This window comes from Calypte anna, chromosome 3 (assembly GCF_003957555.1).
Source record: "Calypte anna isolate BGI_N300 chromosome 3, bCalAnn1_v1.p, whole genome shotgun sequence".
Lineage (NCBI taxonomy): Eukaryota > Metazoa > Chordata > Aves > Apodiformes > Trochilidae > Calypte > Calypte anna.
In genome coordinates this window covers 17813668-17839410 of record NC_044246.1, presented here as the reverse complement: position 1 = coordinate 17839410, position 25743 = coordinate 17813668, and the positions used below count along the sequence as shown (strand labels likewise).

Sequence of the window (25743 nt, the reverse complement as noted above, 5' to 3'; positions counted from 1 at the left end):
TGTCCTTCTTTAGGTGTCTGCTGACCAGAATGGGATGAGAAGATGAAAGATGAGAAGATGCTTGGGCTACATCAGACTCTCACCTGGCCCACAAGGGCTATTGCTTTGTATTCCTCTGTAGGCTAGGATACCACAAGAAGGTAGAATGGATTTAAGAAAGGCAAAGCCAGCTTTACTTTCCCTTTATCAAAATCATCAGCAAAAATCCCTTTCAGTGGCCATACATACTTTTTGAGCAGACATCCTCATTGTTTTATAGCTATCATTAATATGCACATGAATCAAATTTCAGCCTGGTGGTCAACAAGGGCTCTTATGAAATAACTGTTTTTGCTGTTTCTGCTTGGCTTGGTTGCAGGAAAAGAAACATTTGCTACTCATAACTATAATTATTCCATACCAGTTATTCTGCCTTTTCTTCAAATGGCATGCATTTTTTCTACAGCAAAGCACATTTCACATACCCTTAGCACAACTGTAGCCTTGGTCTAACACTGGGGGATTACAGAGATGAGATACTAGCCATGGCTAGCATCATCTCCTGATAAACTGAAACATCAGTAGGGTACAGAGTTACAAACTTTGAAGGCAAAAAAAATAGCATTTAGAAAGTATTGTTTTAGGGACTGAACAGGAATCATGAACAAACAGATTTTTGCAAGTATTATGGGGGCTGTATTTTTAACTTTTTGTAGTGATTATTCAACTGCTTCTTTGTTGCTTAGAAATTGATGCTCATTTGTTACTGTTCAGTCAGTAGAGTGAAACATTTGATAATAAATTGCAGCATGGGGAAATAGTAATATTACCTATTTCAAGCAACATTTGAATACTGGAATTCTAAGTAAAATGAAAGGTGAAGGTTAATGATTTAATAACAAGGTCCCGAGGACCATGCCTCATGTGTGGAAGGTAGTAATTTGCATTTGCTTTCTGTAGGGTGACTTTACTGAAGAACTGAGGGCAAATGGTATATGCTGATGCTTAGCATCTTGCATGCATCTGTTGTTATTTGGAAAGTGTCAAATCAGTGACAGAGACTTGTAGGATATTGTAGGAGAAGGAGTAAGGCACTGATAGGAGAGAAGAATGTGCTGGTGTTGGGAGTCCTGAGGAGGGGATATAGTGATCTGCGCTCCAAAAAGCTGGGGGGCACCAGGGTAGCTGGTGTGGGGAAATTGGCTCTGTTTAGGAGAGGGATGTTTATGTGCTAGATAGAATTGCATATACAGCAAATAGACTTAAATATATTTTGTGGTTACCACTACTTATATACAAAGCAAAACCATAATTACAATGCTGTTCTTGTTTTTGGAAAGTCATCATGTACCAAACAAGTTCTGGATATTTGTAGGGCACAGTAATGTCAAAGATCACCTGGGTGTGAAAAGGATAGATTTACAGGTACCAACTATCTGCTCTGAAGCAACTAAAGCTAAATTCACATTCACATTGTATTGTGAAGACTTTAATCTTCAACTGTTAAATGATGTTCTGAAGCACCCATGTGCCCACAGCAGATGTTGTGGGGGATGGGTGGCTGGAGAGGGGGTGGCTGGTGGAGCAAGAGCACCCTCATGCCCCTCGACTCTTACTTGGGCCATGCAGCACACGCATCAGCATCACTAAGGTCCTTCTGTTCTTCCCCAATGCTGTACGAACAGCTTGGGGCAGAAGAAGCTCCTTAAATGGAGTTTGATGATGATAACAGTTGTTTGCCTTTTTGATCATGCTCGTAGCTCCTTCTGAAACTGTCTCCAGTGTATTGGCTCTTTTATTTTTTTCTTTTCTTTCAAAAAGTTCAAGAAGTTTGGATGGGATTTTTATTTTATTGGTTGATTGGAGACAGAAGTCCTAACTGCAGCTGGACTGACAACAGCCCTCCCTCTCCTGCCAGTGTCCCTGCTGTTGTTTTAAGACAAACTGTAGACATGGAATAGCATACAGGTCAGATACCAGGCATAAGAGCCAAAGGCTTCAGCTTTGGCAGAGTTGCTGAGCTCCTACTGACTGTACGTCCTCAGGATTCCCCCAGGTTAGCTACAGGGTATTGAACTTGCTCCTCCAGTCCAGCTTGCAGAGCTCATGATCTCAAATTACTGAAATTATTTGTTGGAGCTCTGCTCAAACAAATAAAAAAGGGAGCACCCCTAAGTCCCTTAGTAACATTTAATACTAGGTCACTAAAAATACACTATTTATTGCAAAATGTCCATATGTTTGCAGTAAAGGATTTGTTTTGTCATCCTTTTCCCAGAACATTTTGAAGACTCTAAGAAACTAATTGAAAATGTGGAGATTTTCTGCTTTTGCCTGCCCTGCTTATGCCCTGTTCAATACTAACGATGGAATGCATGGGATGTAAATGGCCACAGCACTTCTGCTGTTATATATAAACTAAATTTGGGGAACTTTTAGTGTTTGTTATGCACAGTGAACCTCTGGGAAAGCTTCAACCTTTAACCTCTGTAGTTGGTTATGACAGGGAAGAATCATAAGAGCTTGATTTAGACCCATCTGTGGAAAGCTAGTTAAAAATACTCAACTACCATATTCTTCCCCCTTTACCCCCCTTCTCCCACCCCACTAAAGGTCCTCTTAAAATACATTGTCTGTGACTTAATTTTTATCATTACTTTGGGAGCCTTGTAGCCAAGCCCACTTGTAAGGAAATGATTAAATTATAGTCATGCTGGTGCTTTGAAAATGCCTTGGTGGTAGTCCAGAAAATTTTTTCTTGTTCTTCCAAATTTCCATGTACTTTAATATTAATCTGTTTTCATCCATATGGTCTGCCCCAGCAGTCAAAATTCTTTGTAATTGATCATGTAATGATTGCTGAAGGGACATAAAACTAACCTAAATTTATCTCAGACTTTTAAAAAACACATTCTAGTTTTATTATTAAAAGTTTTTATTAGAAAATGAAATGGTATTTGACAGTATTGGTGCATAATATGTCACAAAACTAAATAGTCATTAAAGAAATTATGGTAGTAGAACTCTTTAATTTTTGATTTTACAAAGTAGAATATTCTTTCATTGAAATACTTTGTCATTAGCTTTTAATTTTTCATTATGTGTTAGTAAGTGCTTATGCCTGGGTTGTGCTGGCAATTGCAGAATGAAGAACTACTAATGACATTATTTGTAATCTTTTATGTGGTCTGTATATCACAAAATTCCAAATATATAGAATTAAAAAATTAGTTGCTCTTTTTTTTTTTTTTTTTAATTAAGTGATGTTACAGGCAGTCTTTGAAGCAAGCCAGAGTATCTGGCTGTCAGTTCAGACTTTGTAATTCTGTTTTGCTAATACAGACTTTTTGTTAAGTAAAGGTGAAAGGATGTTTCAGGCAAGAGCATAAGTGATTACTTAGAAGAATGACTATTACTAATGACTATTAGTTGCATGTGGAGAGCAGTCGATACTATTTTGTTGGGTTTAATGCAAAATCTTTCGTAATCAAAGCCATTATACTATTGCTTACATGGAAAGACCACTGTTTGCCTAGAACAGCTGTGTAGTTACATTAGCTTCTATAAATAAGTTTATTATTTTAGATGAAAGTTATAAAGCAATCTGTTTACCTCTGTCAAAGTAAGAATAGCTGAAAACATACCTAAGAAAAAAAGGATGAAGAGCATATTGGAACAACATACCATCCTTTGAGAGTTCTTTATGCATACTTAATATATTAGTCAAACACATCTCTGTCGTTTTGTGGGCTTAGGAAAACTGGAAGGAAGGGAAGTGTTGTTTCACTCTTCAGCTGACTGAAATGTAGTATATTTACTCATTTAAAATACTGATTCTTCCCTCTTGCTATGAGGTGTTTTTGGAAAAGACAAAAACTTCCATTAACTGTGTGGAGAGAATAAAAGCATTAGTATACACTCTGTTCTCCTTCAGAAACACATTGGTTAGATACAGAGGTTTCAGTACCACATATGCTGAAAATGTGGTCTAAGAGCTCTAATTTACCTTCATCTGTCAATGATAATGGACAGAGCAAGTGCTGGAGTTGCTGTAAAACAAATCTGTTTTCCTTTTGTCTGCTGTACCAGATAATGAAATAAAAGCTAAATTATCACTCATAAAAGTAATTTGCAGAAAAGCAATGATAAAAATATAACAGCAGAGCTTGCCATTAGCAGTTTAAATGGATAATGTTGGCTAGCACTTCTAACCTACTTCTGCCCTCTGTTTTTTATTGCCTTCTCCCCCTCCCCATGCTAGCAAGGACCTTCTTAGTAGAGGCTTAGAGCAATAAAAGCATGGCTTTGCTAAATCCCAACAGGGCAGGCTTTTTTTGGAGTAATTAATATTTTCTTTTCCCTTCTTTTTCTGCACTACAGCATTGCCAAGCCAAAGCATGTAGACAGTTTGAAGTGGCGTTATCAATATATTTTATCCATCCCAACTTGAGAGACATATCTGCTAGTGATGAAAAGTGAGAAAGTGGTTTATCTCAATGCAGTGTTGGTCACTCTTGTAAACTTGTGAGTTATACAATATTAACTGTGAAAGCCTTAGTTCTTGGATTTGAGTGTTTAGGTGAGACTCGTACTTCTGTCTTTCTGAATGTTCTCTCTCTCTGTCTCTCTCTCTTTCTATTTTTTGTTCTTGTTGTTTAACTTATGCAATATTTAAACTCTAAGAGTAGTTTAATGCCATCTTCCAAGGGTTCACAAAAACTGAGACATAGTAAGGCAAATGTGCAGACTTCTGGGCCCTGTGTATCTGTGTGCACGATGATTCTAATGTGTGCATGTATAAATGTACACACACATGTACAAACATTTGAATCTTACAATTTCCTTGTAAACAAACCTTATCTCTCTTGGAATTGAGTCATCATTTTTAAAATGCTTGGAATTCAGATTACTTTTATGACGGGAAGCCAGTGTCCAGAGTGAAACATTAGCCATAGGGTACTTGAAAGATGGTTGGTCCCTTGTAAGAGCAGGATAGGCTCATTGGTACATTTGTAGTTCATAAAAGTATTTATTTAAAGATCTTGAGTTGTGAATGTCTAAATAGGGAACAACTGCTAAACTCTAGCTGTACTACCTAGAGCTATTCCATGTTCGCAGCCTGGACGCTGCTGTGCATCTCTTGCCAGCTTGCAAATGTCAAGGACAGTTACCCTCTTGCATTCCTAAACAGTTTGCCTCTGACCATCCTTTAGAAAACCTGTCCCTTCTCCAGCACTCCTTCTCCAGCTATTGCTGCCTGTTAGTGTTTTACTGTGCAGCTGCTGTGGCTGTAATCCTTGGGAAAGCTTGGCTGTGTTGGTCCAGGCTATCCGGGAAGGCACATGAACTCCCTCTCCTTTCCTCCCAAAAATAAGACAAGGGCACATTGAAAATTGGGGAAATATTTTTCATGTGTGTGGATGTGCATAGTATCAGCTAGATGACAGTCTTGCTGCTGATGATCACACAGTTTCTTACAGGCTCATATGAGGTGCAAAGCTGCTATTGGTTTAATATTTTATTGTGTATGTATCTCTTGACTTTTCCTATTTAATGTAGGAGAAAATATCATATGTATGAATTTTCTAAAGTACTTTTATCTGACAAAACCCTTTATGTTAATATTGTAAGTTATATGGGTCTGTATTGTTCTGAAGTGCTTTGTTATTTTTTGTGGCTGAACACTTGTTAGAAAAATCTAACATTGTAATACTTTGAGCTTTGCTTCTGTATTATGTCCATTCTGTGTCATGCTTTATTCCCTTTGCAGCTTCAAAGTATTAAGAAAATTAAATATGCTGTTAAAAATATGTTAACAGCAGAACTGATGATAAAGTTCTTTTGCAATACTGTTTAAATAGGTGAACGTTGACTTCAAAGATTTATTTAGTGGCATTATAATTAGATATCTATATAATGTAATAATAATGCTGTAATGGAAGAAAACCTGAATTTTAGTTTACTGATATAAAACAAAATTTATGGTAATAACCTGCATCCATGGTGGCAGGGGTCTGCTTGCCTGGGCACAGTAGCAGCTGTGCTCTGGCTTTTACCAGGCAGGATGTGCTGCACCAGCTGATTGTGCTCTTGTTAAACTCTACTTCAATGAAGTGCAACTTTGGTGACTAACATCAAAGCTGTATCACCATAGCTGGATAGCGAGGCAGTCTGGTGTGTTGGCACCATTTTTTGTTCTTGTTAACAAAAACATCAGAGAACAAAAGGAGTAGCAAAACTGGGAAAAAAAGCCAGAGTGTGAACTCTGGTGTCTAAGCAGAGAGAGGGAGGGCTCTGTTGTTTGCCACATCTAGATACACACTTGTGATTTTGTAGGTACAAATGGATATTGGACTAAAAAATGGCACTGCAGAAAATGATCCCCAAATGATGGTGAAATACTGACCACAAAACTACTGAAAATAGCAGGATGAAATATTGGGAGCTTTGGGAAACTTGTGTCTTCTACTGAAAAGTCAGTGGAAAATACAAATGGAGAAGCACACTACTTCACAATTTAATCTTGTGAGTGGCTGGTCTTAGTCTAAGGTTTTGTACTTTCCTTCCATCTTTAGACAGGAGGTTGCAAATGCTCAGCACCCTCTGGCCTGCAATGGGATAGTTGGAGATAGAAGCACACTAGAAAGTTACCCATTTCAGGTAGTTTAGGTGAGCGGTCAGACCAGAGAGATCGTGTGTAAAACCTGAGCTGTCTGGACAGACAGCCATGAAAAGATGTTCATTTTTCATGAACATGAGACCATGCAAAAGGCTTTCAGTAAATTAAATTGTTGCTGCTTAAAAGGAGAGATGTCTTCATGTACCCTTTAAAGAAGGTCCTGAGTGCTAGCATGGGGCTCCCTGAGAAAATAGTCACGGGAGCTTAGCATGGGTGAGGATGGTGCAAATGGGCGGGCAGCAGCATAGGAAAAAATATTTGAATAAACAGAAAGGAGACCCTGATATTTTATTTTATTTATTTATTTTTTAGGACTGAGTTGTGTCTGTTCAGATATAGTTATATATATGTATATATATGTGAAAGTACTGCTTAATAGACAGTGCATTTTTATCCTTTATTACAAAGTTTTTATGCAGTCTTTACGGTATCCTAGTGGGGGATGAGAAGTGATGCCTTCTTTAAGACTACTTCTGATCTACTATGTCTTGGTTCATGAAGCTTCTGGGCCCTTGTGTTCTTTCAAGTGTTCTTTATGGAATTAAACAGAAATAATCTTTGTCTTCCTACTGTTCTCAAAGGTTGGTTAATTAAGGTGATTGGTGCTTGCATAACTGGGAACTTAACAGAGTCCAGATGTTCCTGTATTTCAGCCACACTTGCACCTTTTACCCTGTGTGAAGCAAGACACTTAGGGTGAAAAGTTCTCCACTTCTCTCTTGATCTAATTCTAGGTCTGCTCTTGGAAATATTTTCCATGCTCTCGAAATCTTTCTGCACCCACGGGATTTATTTTTTTTTCTTTTTTTTTTTGGTTGTCTGCTTTCCCTTTGCTCTCCCTAAATCTGCTGACAGCACTCCAAATCTTTCTCCCATTTTCTAAACTGTTATCTACTTCCTCCAGATATGACTTGATAAAAATCTGGTTTCCAGTTCTCTCTGTGGTTTGGGCCTCTGTGTAGTAGAGAACATAATTAAATGAAGTTTTATTTGTGACCTTTGTTGCTTTCCTTAAAAGTGTTATTCATTTCAAATGGTCCTCAATAATTTCTCTCTATGATGAAGAAGAATTTTATTGAGACATTGGGAATTTTATATAATAGAATATCTAGAAACTCATCTTTCTTGGCCTATAATATTATGTGAAATCTTCATTGCTTTTTGGAGTAGACTTGATTGCATGGAAAAAGTAACTCTTTCTACAACTTGTTTTCTTTAAAAACTCTTGTTTCTACATGCTTTCTTTTTAAAAAATCTTCATCCTCCTTTCTTGGCAGAGAAATAACAGATCTCATGTGGAAATTTGGATCTTCTCATGCCAAAAAGTGACTGCCTACTGGTAGCTGGTCTGGTGTAAGGAGTGTGACATGTCCCAGGAGAATCTGAAAGCAAAATATTTCCTGTTTATTGGCACTGGCACTGGACAAGAAAACACAAAACTTACTTTTCAGTTGTTTGTTCTGATCTCCCACCCATGCAGGTCAGGATAACTCCATTTAAGTTAATGTAGTGAGGTGAGAATTGGTCCCAGGGACAGGTATGATGTGAACCCCTAAAGAAAGGGAGATTTGCAGAGAGGAGACCTTGCCTTTAGTCATTGCAGGCTCATCCTTCATCCCAGTCTCCATTGTGTTCCCATAGTGTCCTCTTCTTTTGTACCACAAGTACTATTGTTTTCAGATGGGATTTTTTGCTGTCCTTTGGGTGCTTGGGTTTCCTGTCTGTATGTGAAGGTAGCTGTTAATCGCTGCTGTGAGTTGAATATGATGGGGCAGGCATGGGAAACCCAGATCAAGGATGTTTTTCCCATTTTGTTGCTGTTTTGATTTTAATACTGAAATGAGGAAGCGTGAGGACTTTAACATTTGAAGATGATAATTTTAAGTAGCTGCAGCTCTGAAAGACATGGGAAAGACATGTTTTGAGACTGGCCATGCAAAACTGTTTTGAGTTAACCCTAAATCAGAGGGCATATGCTCCATGTTATCCAGGCCTTCCCATGTAAACCCTGGGGAGAGGTCACAGAGAGCTGTGTGGCTGCTGCCAGTAGCCACCCTTTAGTTTTTTGTGCCCAGAACAACTCATCTGTAGAAACATTCATGCCAGGCAAAGTTACACTCATAACACAGAAGGAGAACTGGCTTTCCCCAGAATAGACACAAGCATTTTCTGGGAACTGGGCTGGGAGTGTAAGTGTGTTTGTGTGTGCTGTTTTTTCTCCCCAAACCCTGTAGCTTATCTTACTTGTTTCTCTGTCTTTCCTCTCCCCTCTGGCCAAGCTCCAGTTTGTAATTCTGCATTCTTTACTACTCAGCCTGAAGCTCTCACATGTTAAATGTTTGTTTTGAATTTGCACCTTGTTTCTGCACAGAACATACCAGCAGTGAAAGACCTGCTGGGTAGGAGATTTTTCAGCATACAAAACAGAGGCTGAAAGTCAAGTGGTGTTGGCTTGGCACACCTATGTGCCCAAAATATCTCCAGACCTATAAAAATAGACAGTAGGAAATTAATTCTTACGGGGGGAAAATAAAATCTGTGCAAATATTTTGACAGTAAAGGTGACTGATCAATAGAGCAACCTACTAAATTTTACAGTGGGTTGGTTCTCCATCCCTGAAAGTTGCTTAAATTGACTGGATTGTTCTTTCTAAAAAAAAAAATGCCTAGATTCAAACTGTATTCAAGCTAGACCTGTAACCTCTGATCTACAGGTTAGGCAAGTTCTTGGCGTTCTTCTTCCTTTCTGAGCTCACGAGGTTTGATGCTGTCATTCATCCTGCTCCCAGAGATGTTAGTAAGTCAGAGCTTCTGGGAAACTTGTCTTGTTCAGGATTTTAACAAAACATGCTCTAATCACAGTGAATTTAATCTCCACATCTGCAGTTCATGGGCCTACATACCACCTTCACTTCAATTTGAAGCATAATTGAAAATACAGTAGATTTGTGGACTTTCCTGTTTCATGTCATACTGTGGGTCAGTTTTACTCACTGTGTTTTCAGAACATTTTTTTCTAGCTTTTGTTGGCTAAAGCTAAACAACCTCTTCTCAGCTGTGTTAAGCATTTATTGGTAGATAATAAAGCTTATTTATAAATATCATTTATAAAAATTACCTCTTTGATTCCTAGTCAATGATCTGATATATTGGACCCCTCTAGGTAGAGAAACTGGTTGAAATGTTCACCCACTGTTCTGCGAATTATTCTTCTTTCAGAGCCCTTGGAGGTTTTTCCCCAATGTTTTCAAACTGGCTTCGAAAGACTAGTGGGAGGGTCAGCAGAAATTGGTCAAAGTCCATTACATGTATGAGGAAATTATAATAATAAGTAGAGGGAAAAGCTGATATTGGTAATTGATACATACAATTGTAAGACAATTTTTTAAAAGTACAGAATAAAATAGTAGATTGTATATAAAATGTAGTCCTCTAAGACTTAGTATTTTGTAAATGTGCCCGTTACTAAAAATTACATTAAATCAAGTTTAAATCATATTTGTACAATTTGGATTGACTCTATTAGGTGTTCTGTGCCTTGCTCTTAAATTACTACTGTCGTGTTCCATACACATTGCATTATAAAGATTTCTTAGTTTTAAATGTATTTCATAGTAGCATATGGCCATTCCAGTAAGAGTTAAATACTTCTTCATGTTCTATATTCTGTATGAAAAGACTTTGTCTCCTTTTTTGTTCTGTCTGTGAAGGGATTAAAATCATTTTATAACTACTCTTGGTCATAGCAGCATATTTTGTACAAATGTAGCTAAATATACTGGCATACAAATCCAATTCAAAAGAATGCATTAAGGCAAGAAGCAATGTTACCTTTTGGATTCATTTTTTTCAACACAGGTACAGAGTGCTCTCTCTGCCTGACTCATTCCTCTTCTGCACTAGCACTTGATGTAAGGTTGTGCTGTGATTGTTTCTCAGCATACCTCATCTCTGGCCTCTCTACCCTCGCAGTTGTGTTTTCTAATAAAATCATCAGGTTTGGCAGTGAGTGCAGTTCCTTTTCTTTTTTTTTTCTTTTCTTTCTCTTTTTCCCAGTTTCTTTCTGTTTCTGAGATAGCTGTCATTTTTGGAGAGCAGTCATGCAGTTTTGTTGATTAACTTTAGGAAAGTTCAAGAAGAATAAAAACTGTTTTCCAAAAATTGCTGTAAGGAGGCACAGGCACTACAACTCGCTGGTGTTTGAGACTGAGACTCTCAGCTCAAAATGTGTAAGTGCACCCTTGCCCCTGCCTTGGGAAATACCATCTCTTTTGTGTAGCTCTTGTGACTTCTTATATGTGTACTGATACAACAGTATGCATTTTGGTGTGCATATCTTGGGCTTTCTTATTAGAAATTTGGCTGCTATACAGTAAGAATCAAAATAGTGAAATATTGAGGTACCGCAACCTGACAGATGCAGTTGTGATAGATGTCCAAGACCTACCTGGTTATATGTCTCTTGTTAAGAGACTGTAAAGGATCTTAATAGTAAGTTGGTACTTGTGGATTGTATAGACTTAAACAACAACAAAAATATCTAGCTTTTTTTTTCCAGAAGAACAGAGTTCTACTTAACCTACTTTTGTCATAAACTTTATTACTCTTCTTGGGTTTCTGCCTCCTGTTATCTTGAGCTGATGAGGCTGTGATGAAGATGAGAATCAGGCCAAATATACACGTGCTTGGTTTGCTTAATCTGATAAAAACTCCTGCAGGAATAATTACAAAATACTGATGTGTTAATTCATAGTTCCGAGGTAAAAAAAAGAAAATAGAAAGAGACATGGCTGTGTGAATTTGCCTTTGTATAAACACTGAATACTTTCCAGTTTTGCTGCTTCACATTTATCATGATCTGTTATTCTTGTCTCCAGTAACTGTCCTCTGATTGTCAATTCAAGTTTAAGGAGCCAGTAGGCATTAGTAGGGAAAGAAACAATGCAAGAAATGCCAAACTAGCCTGAATCCAGTATTCACTTTGTATTACACTACAGACTGCCCTTATATCAGTTCCCTCTGAAACTTAGTGGTTTTGTGTGTAATTCAGGGCGATGTGTCAGGAGAGCTAACAGCCATTTCCCAACAGAACCAAGCCTTAATTTTTAAAATACTTGAAATACTGCAGTTGAGTGTGGAGAGGCCACAATTGTTTCCTCCTTGAGTACTGGAGTTTCGATGTCCCTCTGGCTTCTGCTGCAGTGGTGTGTACTAAGAGGCAGGTGAGCAGTAAGTATGCTCCTCAGGGCTTTGCCAGCAGCAAAAGGGGTGGGGGTGGAGGGGTAGGCAGAGAATGCAGTGATTACTCCTAAGTTACCTCACTCCAGCCTCTGATTTTAGTTGTAAATTTAGAGGAATTTTAAGTGACTGCTGGTTTTCTGGCCAGGTAGGTGAAGTAGCCTGACTCTTTGGTTCAATCCTTTTCCCTTGTAGGAATACCCCAGCTCAAGCTACTTATCTTTGATTTTTATCAACCTAAACTAGTGACAGAAAGGAATACTAATGAGAGATCAAAAACATAGCATGCAAACTTTTCCAGTTTACCCATTAAGGAGAGGGACAACCAAAGAGCTACTGTATAAAATAACAGGCCCTTAAAAAAAAGAAAGCAGGAACTAAGAATGAACTGTATCCCAGGATGTTTGTACAGACAAAACTCACACCCCAGAAGGCAAAAAATGTCGCCTGGCTCTCAGGATCTGCACTTGATCGTTGTTGCAGGAAGTGGAGGAAGCTGTGTTACATGGAATGATCAAAATTTAGAGTGTCTGTATTGTTATGCTCAAGAATTATTATTCCCTGCTTGCCAAAGAAATGGCTGTTTAATCTGTCTTTCTGGACATCAGTCTTCTTACTGTGAGTGGTTACGTATTTCCAAGGGACAGAGAGGGAGAAGCCATTAACTTCCATCATAACTGAGCACACATTTAAATGATTAAGGTCCAATAAGTAAAGAAGACTCAGCATCAGTTCATAAAGATTATATTACTAGAGCTGTTTTCTTGACTGTTACTAGAAAAATCACCACTTTGGAAGGGCAAGGCATAGCTAATTAACATATAATGGCAAAAAATTCTTTTAATGATGGTTTTGAGCTTTCTGTGAAGGAAACCAAACATTTTTATTTTGAGCTGGTGAATGCCATTCATTGAGCTGGTGAATGTCATTAGAGTATCCAGCACAGCCCCTCTGCTTGAAACAAAGTAATATGAAGTAGCTGAATTTCCTTTGTAGATGCTGTGCTGTCTTTATATATATATATATTATACTATATATATATACACATTATATATATATTTATATATTTATATATATATATTTATATATATACATATATATGTATACATATATATATATACTGAAATTGTGAGTAGGTGCTGTAGAGGATATCATTGCAGAGCAGTCCAAAGACTTAGGAGAGGAAGGAGCTCTTTTTGTGTTCCAAGCCTGGGGTTTCACCTGCTTGATCATTGCTCTGTTGGTCACCTTAATGACTCTGAAGGACACAAGCGCATGCGAGATCTTGGCCCATGTACCTTCAAAGACTGTCCTTTAGTCTCCAGCTATCTGCTGATTTCAGGGATTGAATCATCAAGCTGATTTCATGTCATTATGAATTGGCTTTACTGCTCCTTTTCTGTCTTGCAGCTGCTGTATCTTACATGCTTTATTAGTTCCATTTACTGTTTTAGTTGGCATAATTAGAAAAAAAAAATCACAGCAGAAATACTTTCTGGAGGGCTGTTCACTTATATGGTTCTTTTGTTTTTAAAATTGTGACAATGTATTTACTTTATGATCACTATAAATGCTCCCTATCATTTATTTACTAGCCAATACAGTTTAAAAATTTCATGACTCTGAAAATAAAGATTACTGATTGAGTCAGCTTATATAGAGAGGCCGGAGAGGCACGAGAGAAGAAAGATGGTGTGGGGTTTTTTGGTGGATCTTGCAGGCCTCTTTAATGGCTTCTCTTGGTGAAGATTTTTGCAGCATTGTGGCTGGCTCATTTTTTTTTTTCAGGGGTTGGAGAACTTACAACATATTGAATGGTGGGCTGTTTGTTTTCCCTGTGTTGTTTTTATGTACTGAAATATTGTAGTGAAAATAGCTGGGTGGGGTGTAATGAGTGTTTTCAAAGACCTTCCTTTGAAAGAGGCTTTTTTCCAGCCTTTGGTGGTCACCACCCATTTTCCTGTGCTGTGTGCGCCTCTCTCATTGTTCCTACCCACAAAGGCCCCTTGTGTGAACCTGTCAGCCAATGTGCCAGCACAACAAGATAAAATATCATGGGATCTTGGTCTTAACCTGCTGGAGCACCAGGGTTTTCACCTGCAAATATCATTGGATAATGCCCAAAGCATAACACAACATATGGTCATATAACTCAGGATCTGTCAACAATTTTCAGCAAGAGTCTCACAGTTGTTTATGGGTGAGTGGGTTTGAGGCTGAAGCATAGGTGTGTGTAGGACTCTGTCATGATGGCAATGCTTGTGCCTAGGAATAAAGCTTAACTGGAAAAATTGTCCTCATTTATCTGCAGTTGTGCCATCTTTATAAATAATGCTGGCTGTGGTTTGGTGTAGGCTGTGGGATGTGGGCTGTGCCTCATCTGAAAAAAAAAAAAACAGGCTGGTTTTGAGTTTAACTTCAAGATCCCCCTCCACAGCCTTCGAATTGCACTTCGTTCACCTTTAGCTTTAACCCTCTGGTGAAGAGATAAAGCACATCCTTTGGTATGTGTTTTTTTAGAGCAGGTAAATAGTTTGGGTTATCTGAAAACAGATCTTAGCAATACCTGCTGAGCTTCTGAGCAATAATATGTATGGACCTCTAGATTAGCTGTCAAAATTGACTGATTGCTACAAGTAATGCAGCAAGACAAGGATCTATAATCTCTCAAACACAAATCATTGATAGAGATCTCTAGTTGTGTATTGTCATCTTATCCCCACTGCTGCAGTACCATTCTGCCTCTCCCTGTACTCTTAACAGTGTAAATGGAAAATATGGAGAAAAGCAGAGTAGTAAATTTATCACCTCTGAAATACTTACTAATTTGAAAACAGGTTTAGTTTTCGCTAACAGGTTTAGTTTTTTTATTGGAAAAAGCCATTCTGTTGTATTGTTTAGTGGTTTTGTTGGTGGACTTTTTCAGTCTGAAGGTTATCTCTAATGCTTGCTGTATCTTGGCTGGTATCAGAGAATTGATTGCCACAGGAAAAGAATCCATGATCTTGTACCTTGATGGAGCAGAGCAGTGCAAACCAGTCTTGGGAGGGAAGACTGAGTTTAGATGACCTTGTGCTCCTCTGTTGGAGATTTGAATATATGCTGGCCTGCTTGTTTCTCTCCAAAGTTCCTTATTGTTTGAGAAGATCGAGGAGCTGTTTTACTATCTAAGTGTGAACTGCAGCAGCTTTACAAGAATGATTCAGAACTGTCCTGACCCTTTCTGTGACAGGCACTGAGCTTGCTGAGCAAGAAACTGCTCTGCTTAAAAACTATGCCACAAGAAAAGTCTCTGCCACAAAGCCCTAATGCAGGGAATTGGTGGAAGAAATGAACGGCAATACCTCTGTCTGCTCTGCCTCGTCTGCTCTAACTGCTGATCAGACGTAGTCTGGCATCTTTTCTGCATGCCCTGTGCCTCATACGGTTCCACTGGGCTGTGCCTTGCTCTAGCAGCAATGTGTTCAGCACGTCCTCCAAGGTACCAGGCTCATGCTGGCATGGCAACTGCAGGACGGGCTGCACTCACAGCACTGTAAATAAGCCAGGACTAGATTAGTGGCTGCTGAAATCCTAATACTTATCTTTCAGGTTCAAGGTACTCATAAAACTAGGGAAAAAATGGTAGGACATAAATCCTGTAGATGTTGTTTTGCTTACTGTGATTAAATTTATCAGACTCTGATGACATATTGTGAACCTAAATGCTTTTTAAAAAGTGCTTCTGCAACCTCAGAAGGTTTTCAGCATTGAACTCCCAAGGTACTATTTAGTTGCTCTGACAGCTTCATTACTCACAATGATACTTGAAATTGCAGATGCAAAGTGTTTTTTTTTCCCTTTACTAGCTGCGTATTAAATGCAGTTAGTGGTAATACTAGTTGCATAAGCATTTTAAAACTGTTTAATGTAATGTTTTTATCTCAGCACCACCGTTTTTTCAGAAATAAACACCAGTTAATATTAATGAAAATCACTGAAATATAAGTCCAGTATACCTTATTTAATAAGACTGAAGGTACATACCATCAGGGCTTCAGACATTCAGGAAGTTACTTACCTGTGGTTTTAAAGTTCATTTGGAATTTATCGTGTCTAAGGAGCTGATGTCAAAAAAAAAATACAGGAATATTCCTGCCTATGTTACTGTCACATGTGGTGATCTTAGAGTGACATGGTCTGAGTGAATCATAAATACGCTCAAAGACACCAGAAGTTTGATTCTTACCTTGTTGTCCTCGTCTCTTGATACCAGCTGTGTCCTTTATCATTATGCCAAGCGTGCTTTGAAAAAACCTAGTGAGAACAGAAGTGAGCTACTCACCCTCAACATGAACTCTTCCCTCATCTGTCCCTAAAACAGTCATATTTCTCATTTTCCTGAATCTAATCTAGCCTTTGGTTTTAAACTTGGAGGAAAGAATTGCCTCGCACATTGATATGGCAGTAGATGCCAAGCCAAGCTTTACTGAGCTAGCTGTGTTTTGTGATTTGTTATTCAAGTGGGTATGTACAGAAGTACAAAAAAAAAAAAATCCAAACATTTAAACCAAGGAGTTGGTTGTGAGTTGCTGCAAGTTAGGGCAGCTTTAAAGGAAGGGTGGAAGGTATTTCATTTCCTTATTTTTTAATAGCCTTTTCTTTTAGTAGCTTTTCTTGTTACCTTCGAACTCTCATTTCCTCTATTAATGAATTCCCCACTCTGGCATACTTTGTATTTGTTTTGTCTGTGTACAGTGTACCATATCCCAGTGTGCAGCAATGCTGCTTGAGCACTTGCCCGCCGTGAGCACTCCACATACATCCTGTCAATCTTGCTGGTGCTGAACCTGAGCATCTGGTGTCTTCTCAGATTTCAGAAATAATTATTTTCACTGAAAGGAGGTATAAGGAGGGGTCTGTATGGCACAGTGTATGGATTTCGTTCACAGGTTTCAGAGTTTGGCCTGAGTTCCTGGTGAGCGAGTAAATTGGTGTTCGTAGCACTTTTTATTTACTGATAGTAATTTTTATTACTTTAACGGAGAAGGCTTTCAACAGCACAGCATGCCATCCAGAATAAACTAATTGTCAGGTAGAATGCTTACAAATACTTTTTAAAGGAATTTTAAGACTAAGTAAGCATGACTGCTGGTTGCTTGGTGTCTGTGCAAGCACACCTCTGGGGTCATCAAGCAGTGTGGTTCTGAGACATCTATGGAGTTCCTCACACTCAGCAAAAATCCTTTTCAAATATTACCCTGGTATAAATCAGCCACAGATTTACCAAGCAGAAGGTAAAGCAAAATGTAAACACACAGCAAAAAATGAGCTGGCTAGATTGAAATAAATCTTTGTTATTGTCTAAGGTTGTGCTGCCTCTTAAAATATCTTTGAGGCATTTTTACTGGTTTGGATTGGAAAAATCTTTTTTATGCTAAGCATCTGATCAGGTTTGGATTTTTTTGCATTTTATTTGTAGTGTAAAATATTCTTGCATCCATAGAATGTATTTTTCTTGTTCGGTAAGTTAGCATGTGAAGCTTTAACTATAAACCTTTTCAAAAGAGTATTTACCACAGAAATTCCATGTGACAGCTTAATTAACTATGGATTCTTGACCTTTAAAGTGCTGGAGCTAGAAACATTTAATAACCAGCCATTGGATATAAAGTAATATGCTTGTTGTTTTACTAGCTTGGCAGTTGGAAGCAAAGTCCAAGGGTCACCAAAATCATGAAGTAAACTGAAGCGACTCAATCTGAACTATGTATTTAAAAGCATTGTACGAATGTGTCACGCAGTATGTGTGTACAACTGAAGGCTACTAGATCACAAGTTATTCTTATGCAAGGTGCAGATTACAATTACTCTAAAAACTTCTGCGATCTGGAGCCTGCAAGGTGGGACTGTAATTCACTGCAGTTACTGTGCTACGTAGACTTAAACAAGCAAGCATGTATGTACACAACTGAAGTATTGACCCACATGGACTTGTTAAAAGCAGCAAAACCCTGAACAGAAGATTGCTATCTTGGCAAGTCTCCTCCATCATCTTAAAGAAGGCCACCGATGTCCTTGGCAGAAGGGAGGATTGCTGAAGATGACCACCTGGCAGCGTTGTTGGCTGAGTGGGTACCAAGGGCTTTGAAGGGGTAACTGCATGTGGGAATGACCAAGGGGACGTATGGGTGGAAGTGGTGGGTAGGGATTGCTGGTGGACATGAAGTACTGGTAGTCCTGAGGCTGCAGAGAGCAAGTATGGTCACAGCTAGTGAAAACGGTACCAAAATGTTAGGCCAGTCCCTCTCCACTGAGCCAAGGAGGGTTGTGTGAATGGATAACCCTATTTCAGAACAGTCAGTGATGTCGCACACCTGTGCAGGGGGTAGTTTGTTTTCCCCAGTGTTTTGGGAGCTGATCCCCACCGTGTCTGGGTTGCGGGTATCTTCTGTGGGTGCTACAGCCTGAGCTGGCTGGCCCAGCCTTTGTCCCAGCTGCCGAAGTCCAGAGCTGTCACACCAGTGAGCAACAGGAATACAATCCCTAAACTGACATGATAGTTTTGCAAGGTTATTTAACCCAGAGCAGTTACGTGGGGGTTCAGGTTTTGCCAATAAGCTGTTGTGCCTGGGTTTCCAGTCCTGCAGTAAGAGAGTCGTTGGGAAACCAGATTATGATCTTTACCCCGAGCAAGCAGCCTCCCTCTGCACACATTCCTGCCTGGTTTGGTGAAGCTGTGTCACAAGGGGCTATTGGAAATGGGCAAGGGGACAGAAATGTTGCTCCTGGGATTCATGTATGTCATTCGTACACTCCTTTGGTTGCTTCCATCTGGTGGGGTTGCGTGTTCTATCCATGTGTGTGAGTGTACCCCTGGGACCGGTGCGTTGTTTGCATTTTTGGGAGAAGCCTGGAGAGAGCTTTTGCTTTTGAAATTTAGGAGGGCAAATATGTGCCAGTTTGTCGTCTTTGTTCACATGCTTCGGCCTGTAATTTCTATTTTCAGAGTGAAAACTAAACACAACTGGGAGGGGGTGGGAGATCTTGTAAACAGCCATCCTAGGGGTACAGTGCCATGCTTGTGTTCTGTGGTGGGGAGCTGCCTGCGCTGCCTTAATTCTTCCATTCCCTATGACTTGCATGCAGGTAAGCACTGGGGCCCTGGAGCATTGTCTGGCGACCCTGGGAGAAGAGAGTCCTTGCTGGAAAGTGGAGCCTTCCTTGTTCTTCACCTCAAGCCTCCCAGCCACTCTTGGCATAGCCAAGTCCTGAGTTGAGTTCCCCAGGGCCCATTCCTCAGCTCAGTTACCCTGTTCCTAGTAGAAATTTTAGCATCTCCACTCCTTTCTTGTAGTTTTACAGGGCTCAGTTTTACGATCAGGCTGCACTTGGAATTGTGTGTTGTCAAGCAGGGGGCCTTACCCCACTGGATCAGGGGACTCCTGAAGGAACAAGAGTTGGGGATCCTGCTGGAAGCTTCTCCTGCAGTACCCCTGGGCCTTACACCAGTGTTTGGTAGACTTGTCTGTATCCCCTCTGCATTCTGAAAAGTCTGACATAGGTTTGGATGAGTGAGGTTTCTGCTTCTGCTTGCATCACTTTCTCCAAGCCATGACACACATGTGTGCTCTTTTGTTTTGCCACTTAAGTGAGTTGTTTATGTGCCGGGAGGGAATGATTCATAAATGACCTAAAGTCTGGGCCTTTTGCTGTATTGCCCTAACAATGTGGGAAGAGTGTTCTGTTTCAGCCCTTCTCCTTGGCTGTCAAACAGTCAGGTGGTGGAATGGTTATATTTTCAGTCTCTAGCTGTGGAGAGTCCAGCCTTGCCTGGGGTAAAATGATAATCCTGGGCATAAAAAGGGGGTTAATGCAGAGAGAGTCAATGGTTTGCTGCCTACAAATGCAAACCGTGAAAATACAGCACTTTTTTTGTGTCATGGGGCTTCAGGTTTCAGAGGCCATTTGCAACCAGGACAAGTAAGCACAAAATGACAGTCTTCAGTCCAAGCTTGCCATCTGTGGCAGCCTGAGGGTATTCGTGTTGGGCCTGGGGGGGTGTGTTTCTTCTGGGCCTGGGTTGTTCTGGACCTGGGGGTGTGTGTTTCTTTCTGCCTGGGTGCAAGGACAGCGTGAGGTAAGGGTGTGCTGGGCGAGGGAAGGTGAGGGGAGGAAAAGGTTCAGGAAGCCACAGGGGGAAATGCTTAACAAGCAAATTGTTTGTTTATTTAAAATGATAATGGATGAGCAAGAAAGGCATTTGAAAGCAACCAGGCTGGCTGATTCCTCCCCTTGTTTTCTGATGTGAGAAAGCTCTGGTGCAGTGTGTAATGAACAGTCATGCAGAGAAACGGGGCACGACAGTCAAGCATCTGCAGCACAGAGAAAAAAAAAAGAAATCATTACTGGCTCACAGCACTGGTTATTAGAAACCTTAAGCAACCCATGGTTAATGAAACCAGCTTGTATCATTAGCCACACTTCAAAATTATATTTACAGAGGTTAGCAAAACTAAATATTTTTCTTTGTGGCCTGAGTGGCGTCATGAGAGACCCTGTCTTATACAACCCATTTTTACTGCATGAGTTGCGACACAGCTTTGGCCTTCGTTCACAAAGTTGCGTATTTAAATGAGGATAAATTGGATCTTTTTTTTACCCAAGTTGGTTCTAATGTGAAAATTGAGGGCTCTAGATTTAGAGCACAGCTCGAATATTTATGGTTCAAGTTAAATTTTCTAAGCTGCAATTGGAAATTCTTGCCAGTATTGCTGAGTAGTTTTTGTTCTGTTTGGTTTTGGTTTGTTTCTACTCTCTGGTATCTTTATAGACATGATGTAGACACCTTCTTCTTTAGAGAGCAAGATGTACCTCTGAAAAAAACATCTGTATAAGTAGTTCATATGGCTCTCCTCTTCCCAGCACTTACCCGGAGAGGAGATGGGGCATTTTCTGTTGAACCTGCTTGAACAGCTGTACAAAGGGACTTTTTTTTAGGTGGATGTAGTATGACTTTTACATGGCAAGGATAGAAGTAAGAAGATAGTGTCACCTTGTGAATATTGATCCTTTAGAATGAAAACTGCGGAGTTACATGTTCATTCCAGCGATGCCCCTGAAGTCATCATCAAAGTTGGATCCCACTGTCGTGTACTGAAGTGTGTGCAGGTTTCATCTCGTGCATGCCTCCTATAACAGATGCCATGTGAGAAAATATTCACCTCAGGCAAAATGAATTGTGAAAGAGGTTTGCTGAGGGCTGCAGGTGATCATGGATCTTTAAGCATTTATGAGGCCCCTTGCCCTCTTAGCTCACTTACTGGTGAGCATCTGTCTGATCCCTAAGTGTATACCCAGCTTCGGGTATTTAATAGCACAAGGGCCCTACTGAGGTGTTATGAGTACATTTCTGCTTTGGATGATGATGCTGAATGCTCAGTCTTGCCTGGGCACCAGCAAACACTTTACTGTAACTTTACTCGTAGCATTTAACGTGCACTCTGGCTATTTTTCTATTTTTCTGGCTTTCTTTACAAAGCCACCTGTAATTTCCACATTAGAAGCTTTTGCAGGCAGTGTAGCTCCTCTAGAAATGGTTGTCTTTAGAATATGTTACTGTATAATAGAGAAATCACAGAGTGTTAACAGGTTGGAAGGGACCTCAAGGGACCATAGAGTCCACCTCCCCTGCCAGAGCAGGACCACCTACTGTAGGTCACACAGGAACCTGTCCAGGTGGGCTTTGAATGTCTCCAAGAAGGAGACTCCACAACCTCACTGAGCAGCCTGTTCCAATGTTTTGTCACCCTCACAGTAAAAAACCTTTTTCTTATGTTTACACTCTACACAGTAATACACAGTATTATATTAATACTCTTTTTGTATTTTATACAGTTTTGTATGAGAACAGCCATGACTGGAACAGTTTCTGAGATTAAGTGGTGCGATTCATATTTGTTTTCATCATCTTCTTCACACAAAAGAATATTTTTATTTAAATATCCTGTTTTGATAGGTTTATTCTGTTTTACATTTTTTTGGTTGATTGATCCATTTTTAGTTAAAGGCTCATTTGTCCATACTGTTGTAAAAAGCAGGTTGAGATGCTTCACTTTGAGATAGCCTTGCAAATGGAGAGCTGCCACTGGTTACGTCTAGAAATTAATGTGTAGGCACAACAGCAAAATTAGTGGGGCTCATCTTCTCCACACCCTGTTCTGTGCTCATCCAATCCATGCACTTTGCACTGCTTCAGTACTACAGGATTCTGACAAAAAGAAATATGTTTTGTGTTGGCATGACTAAGGTGCAAAACCTGAATTTATGAAAGTGATGTAAGCTTGTAGTGTCAGCAGAGCTACATGGTGTTGAAAAGGCTGATGCTTCTGAATGGATTCAGGTTCTTGATGTTCTGAAATAAGAATTGCACTTTATAAAAGAACTTTAGAGTCAGTGAAATTCCCTTTTCAACTGTCTTGTCCTAGATCCATTATAAATATAGCCCTTGTGTATGTCTCATGTTAAATTTAGCTTTATGTCCATCAGTGGCTTAATTTTGCATAGTCACTCCATATAATGTCTCCCCCTTTATTATTTCCTGCTTTTCTGTTCTCTGTGGAATTTGAAGGGGGCTGGTTCTAGTGGTCATGTTAATTTACTCAAGAAGGATCTGTTTTCATAGACAATGAAGTAATGGTGATTTAATTAGAATAGATTCTCTGAAGGCGGGATTTCTTGCATGCAACAGTATTTTCATTCCCATTTTATATCCTTCGTGGTCAAGCAAAGGTGGTTTTCCAGAGTAGTTTCTGGTTAAGAGCCGAGACAGTTGTGTATACATAGTTTGATACCCTATTATTACTTTTATTTTAATATGGGGAACAGCCATTGCAAGTCATTATATCTACAACACAGCCACGTGCACTGTAATTGTTCCAAATTTAAAATGGATTGTCACCTCATCCCAGAATATTTTTTAAAGTAAATTTAGATTGAACTAGATTGAAGTTTTTATTTTGAACATTTCCTGAATCCCAGGAATAATAGTTTTCTGTTTCATTTTGGATTCCTCATCTGAGTCAGGTATTGATCCTATTAGTCTCAATGGGGACTCAGCAGGTCCATAGGCTGACTTGTGTGGAATCAGAGAGCTAATTCCCATTTTTAAAGAGCAATATCTATTAATGTCTGGTCAACTGATTTAAACCAGTTTACAGAATGGATCCATTGCTCAGACTGATTCTTCTAAATGCCTCTCTCAGGTCATGAATTGCATTTCAAGAAATGTTTTTCCTTTCTCTCCTTTACCTACCAGGAGCAGTTCAGAACGGAGGAAGGAGAAATCAAGAGATGCAGCAAGATGCAGGAGAAGCAAAGAAACCGAAGTTTTCTATGAACTGGCACATGAGCTGCCCCTGCCCCACAACATCAGTTCCCACCTTGACAAGGCATCCATAATGCGCCTGGCAATCAGTTTCCTACGTACTCACAAGCTTCTGTCTTCAGGTAAGATCTGGCTGTAAAGCTGTCAGTGTTTGCTGGTGGCAGCTTGGGAGGATTGTGTGTGGTCTTCCCTGAGTACTGGGTCCTAAAGTGAGAACAGGACACAACTGCTTGTGAGAATACAGCTGGATTTAACGACAGGCTGGGTGTTTGGTTTTTTTTTTCATTGGAATTACGTATATTTTAGTTGGGATAGAAAAATCTGAGTGATACTAACCATATAAGGTCTTCATCACCAAACTAACAAGTTGTGCAATTTTGCCTCTCTAAAAACGCAACTCTCAAAACACTTGAATGTGACTTAGTAATCTGAGTTATAAGATTTTGAATTTTTAAAAGTTTAATCAGAATTCAAACACACATCTTAAGCTTCCATGCTGAAAACAAGTTCATTTTTTATTTTTGGCATGGCAAGCATGTTTGTTACCAGTGCATTCAAAAGGCAGCTGGGAAGTTCTGAATGTCCAGAACTTTGTTTGAAAGGGTTAATTGTGCTGAACACCATTAATGAGTAATAAGTTGATTGTTCATGACAAGGTAGCCTAAGATAGCTAACTCAAAGTACTGTTAAATACTCAACATAAATGGATTCTATGTCATCAGAATCTTGCTTGCGTTGGACTAGTAGGAAATGTTAACCAACATCATTTTCATAGCTTGTACAAACAGGTAAAATTGACAGTGTTCTTATTTTGCACCCATATTTGAATAATCACTGATAATCTGTGGTTTGAGTAGCCTGGGAGGTCAATGAAAACAGCTGATGTTTCTGGGGAGCTTTCACACAATGACCTGTAAGTGTCCAGAATACCTTAACAAAACAATGCCTGCATTGTTTGTGAAAGGTAAACCCAAAATTTCATCTTCATTGATGGCAAACCTCCCAATAGGGTCGTGATTGCACTTCTTCTTTTTAGAAAAGTTGAGTCATACCTTAACAACTACTTTAATAAATGTTAGTAGGAAATATAAAATTTTGTTAAGAGTATGCAGTTCGTTTGTTGTTGTTTAGTCTGAAAAATAGGACAAATGCAATTCTGTTTCTGTGTGCTTTGTAACTTTGTAGCTTTTATGTGGGCTCTGCTAAGACATATAAAAAGTGGGTATTTTCATTTTAGCTTATAGAATGTGGTCTTAAGATTACTTCAGTGAAAAGAAAGTTTATTTACTGAACCATGTTTGCAAATCATCTCCAATTTTGTCATGTAATCAATACTTAGAAGAAATTGTGTAAATAGGTAAATGTTCTTAAACATTCCAGACACCAAGACAATTTGTTAATAAATTTTTCACCAAAACACAGCTTCACCTTTTCAAATATTTATGTGGCATGAGCTAGGGATTGGCACAGTGTAGGAAAGGCAAACTTCTGAAGGGTTCTAACAGATAAAACATATAATGCATATGTCTGTGAAACTTGATGTGAAATAGCTTCATGCTGTCATCAGGAAAAAAATATTTGCTTTGACCTGGAAACTGCTAGGCTTAAAGTGAAATTTTCAAATACATGTATATTTCTTCATGAGGAAAAAAGCATATAGTTAAGCATTTATTTAGGTTCTGTAGTGTAAGGCTTAGGCTCATATTATTTGATATTTATAAATCTATTTATATAATATACATTTACAAGCATAATACATGGGTTTTTATTTTTTGTAACAGTGTTTGAAAAGCAGTGTGATTTGTGTAACTGTTTAACATTTTCTTGAAGTACCAACAAGACCCACCAGTTAGAAAGGAGTCTGGGAATGAAGCATTACAGTAGTAGCAGGCTGTGATTTAATATTTTAAGGTTTTTCTATGTCAGTTGCTTGGCCTTAAATCTAATGTACTTTCCCAGTCAATACTGACTTGGATTAAATCCTCACATTACAATTTGTGGTCTTAGTCAAATGCAGATTTGTTTATTGCTGCATCTGTAGACACTGGAGATGTAGATAAAGGTTTAAAATCTTTAGTGCTTTTATTCTGAGGAATTATGCATAAGATATTTTAAAGGCACTGATCTTCTGAAAAATCTGGGTATTATTTTCTGGCAATGCAAATACACAGAAATGAAAGAATTCAAGCCAGCAAACCACTGTTTGCTTGTGAAGGGCTCATCTGCTACTTAAATTCATCAGAGTGTAACTAACATTCAAATTAGCCAACAGGAAGGCTGAGAATTTAAGCCCTGAATATTTGAAAGAAAATTTATCAGGCATTGGAAAAAGTAGAAACAGAGAAAAAGTTTTCATTTTCTCCATCAGAATAATGACTTAAGAGTATTATTTCTTCCTCATGCAATTAATTGCCTGGCAGTTTACTCTTGCTGAGTCTCCTGAGATTCACAGCTGTGAAGTTGTGCTCTGACCAAAGCAAAT

At 39.1% G+C, this 25743-nt stretch overlaps 1 protein-coding gene across 2 annotated transcripts in view; it reads left to right on the top strand.

Moving 5' to 3' along the window:
- The window catches only part of EPAS1 (endothelial PAS domain protein 1), a 79398-nt gene that overhangs the window by 20090 nt on the left and 33565 nt on the right, over positions 1 to 25743 (top strand). For both annotated transcript variants that reach the window (XM_030446991.1, XM_030446990.1), the window contains exon 2: positions 23193 to 23383. In XM_030446991.1, the coding sequence (XP_030302851.1) occupies positions 23193 to 23383 (191 nt within the window). The remainder of the gene's footprint in view (positions 1 to 23192; positions 23384 to 25743) is intronic.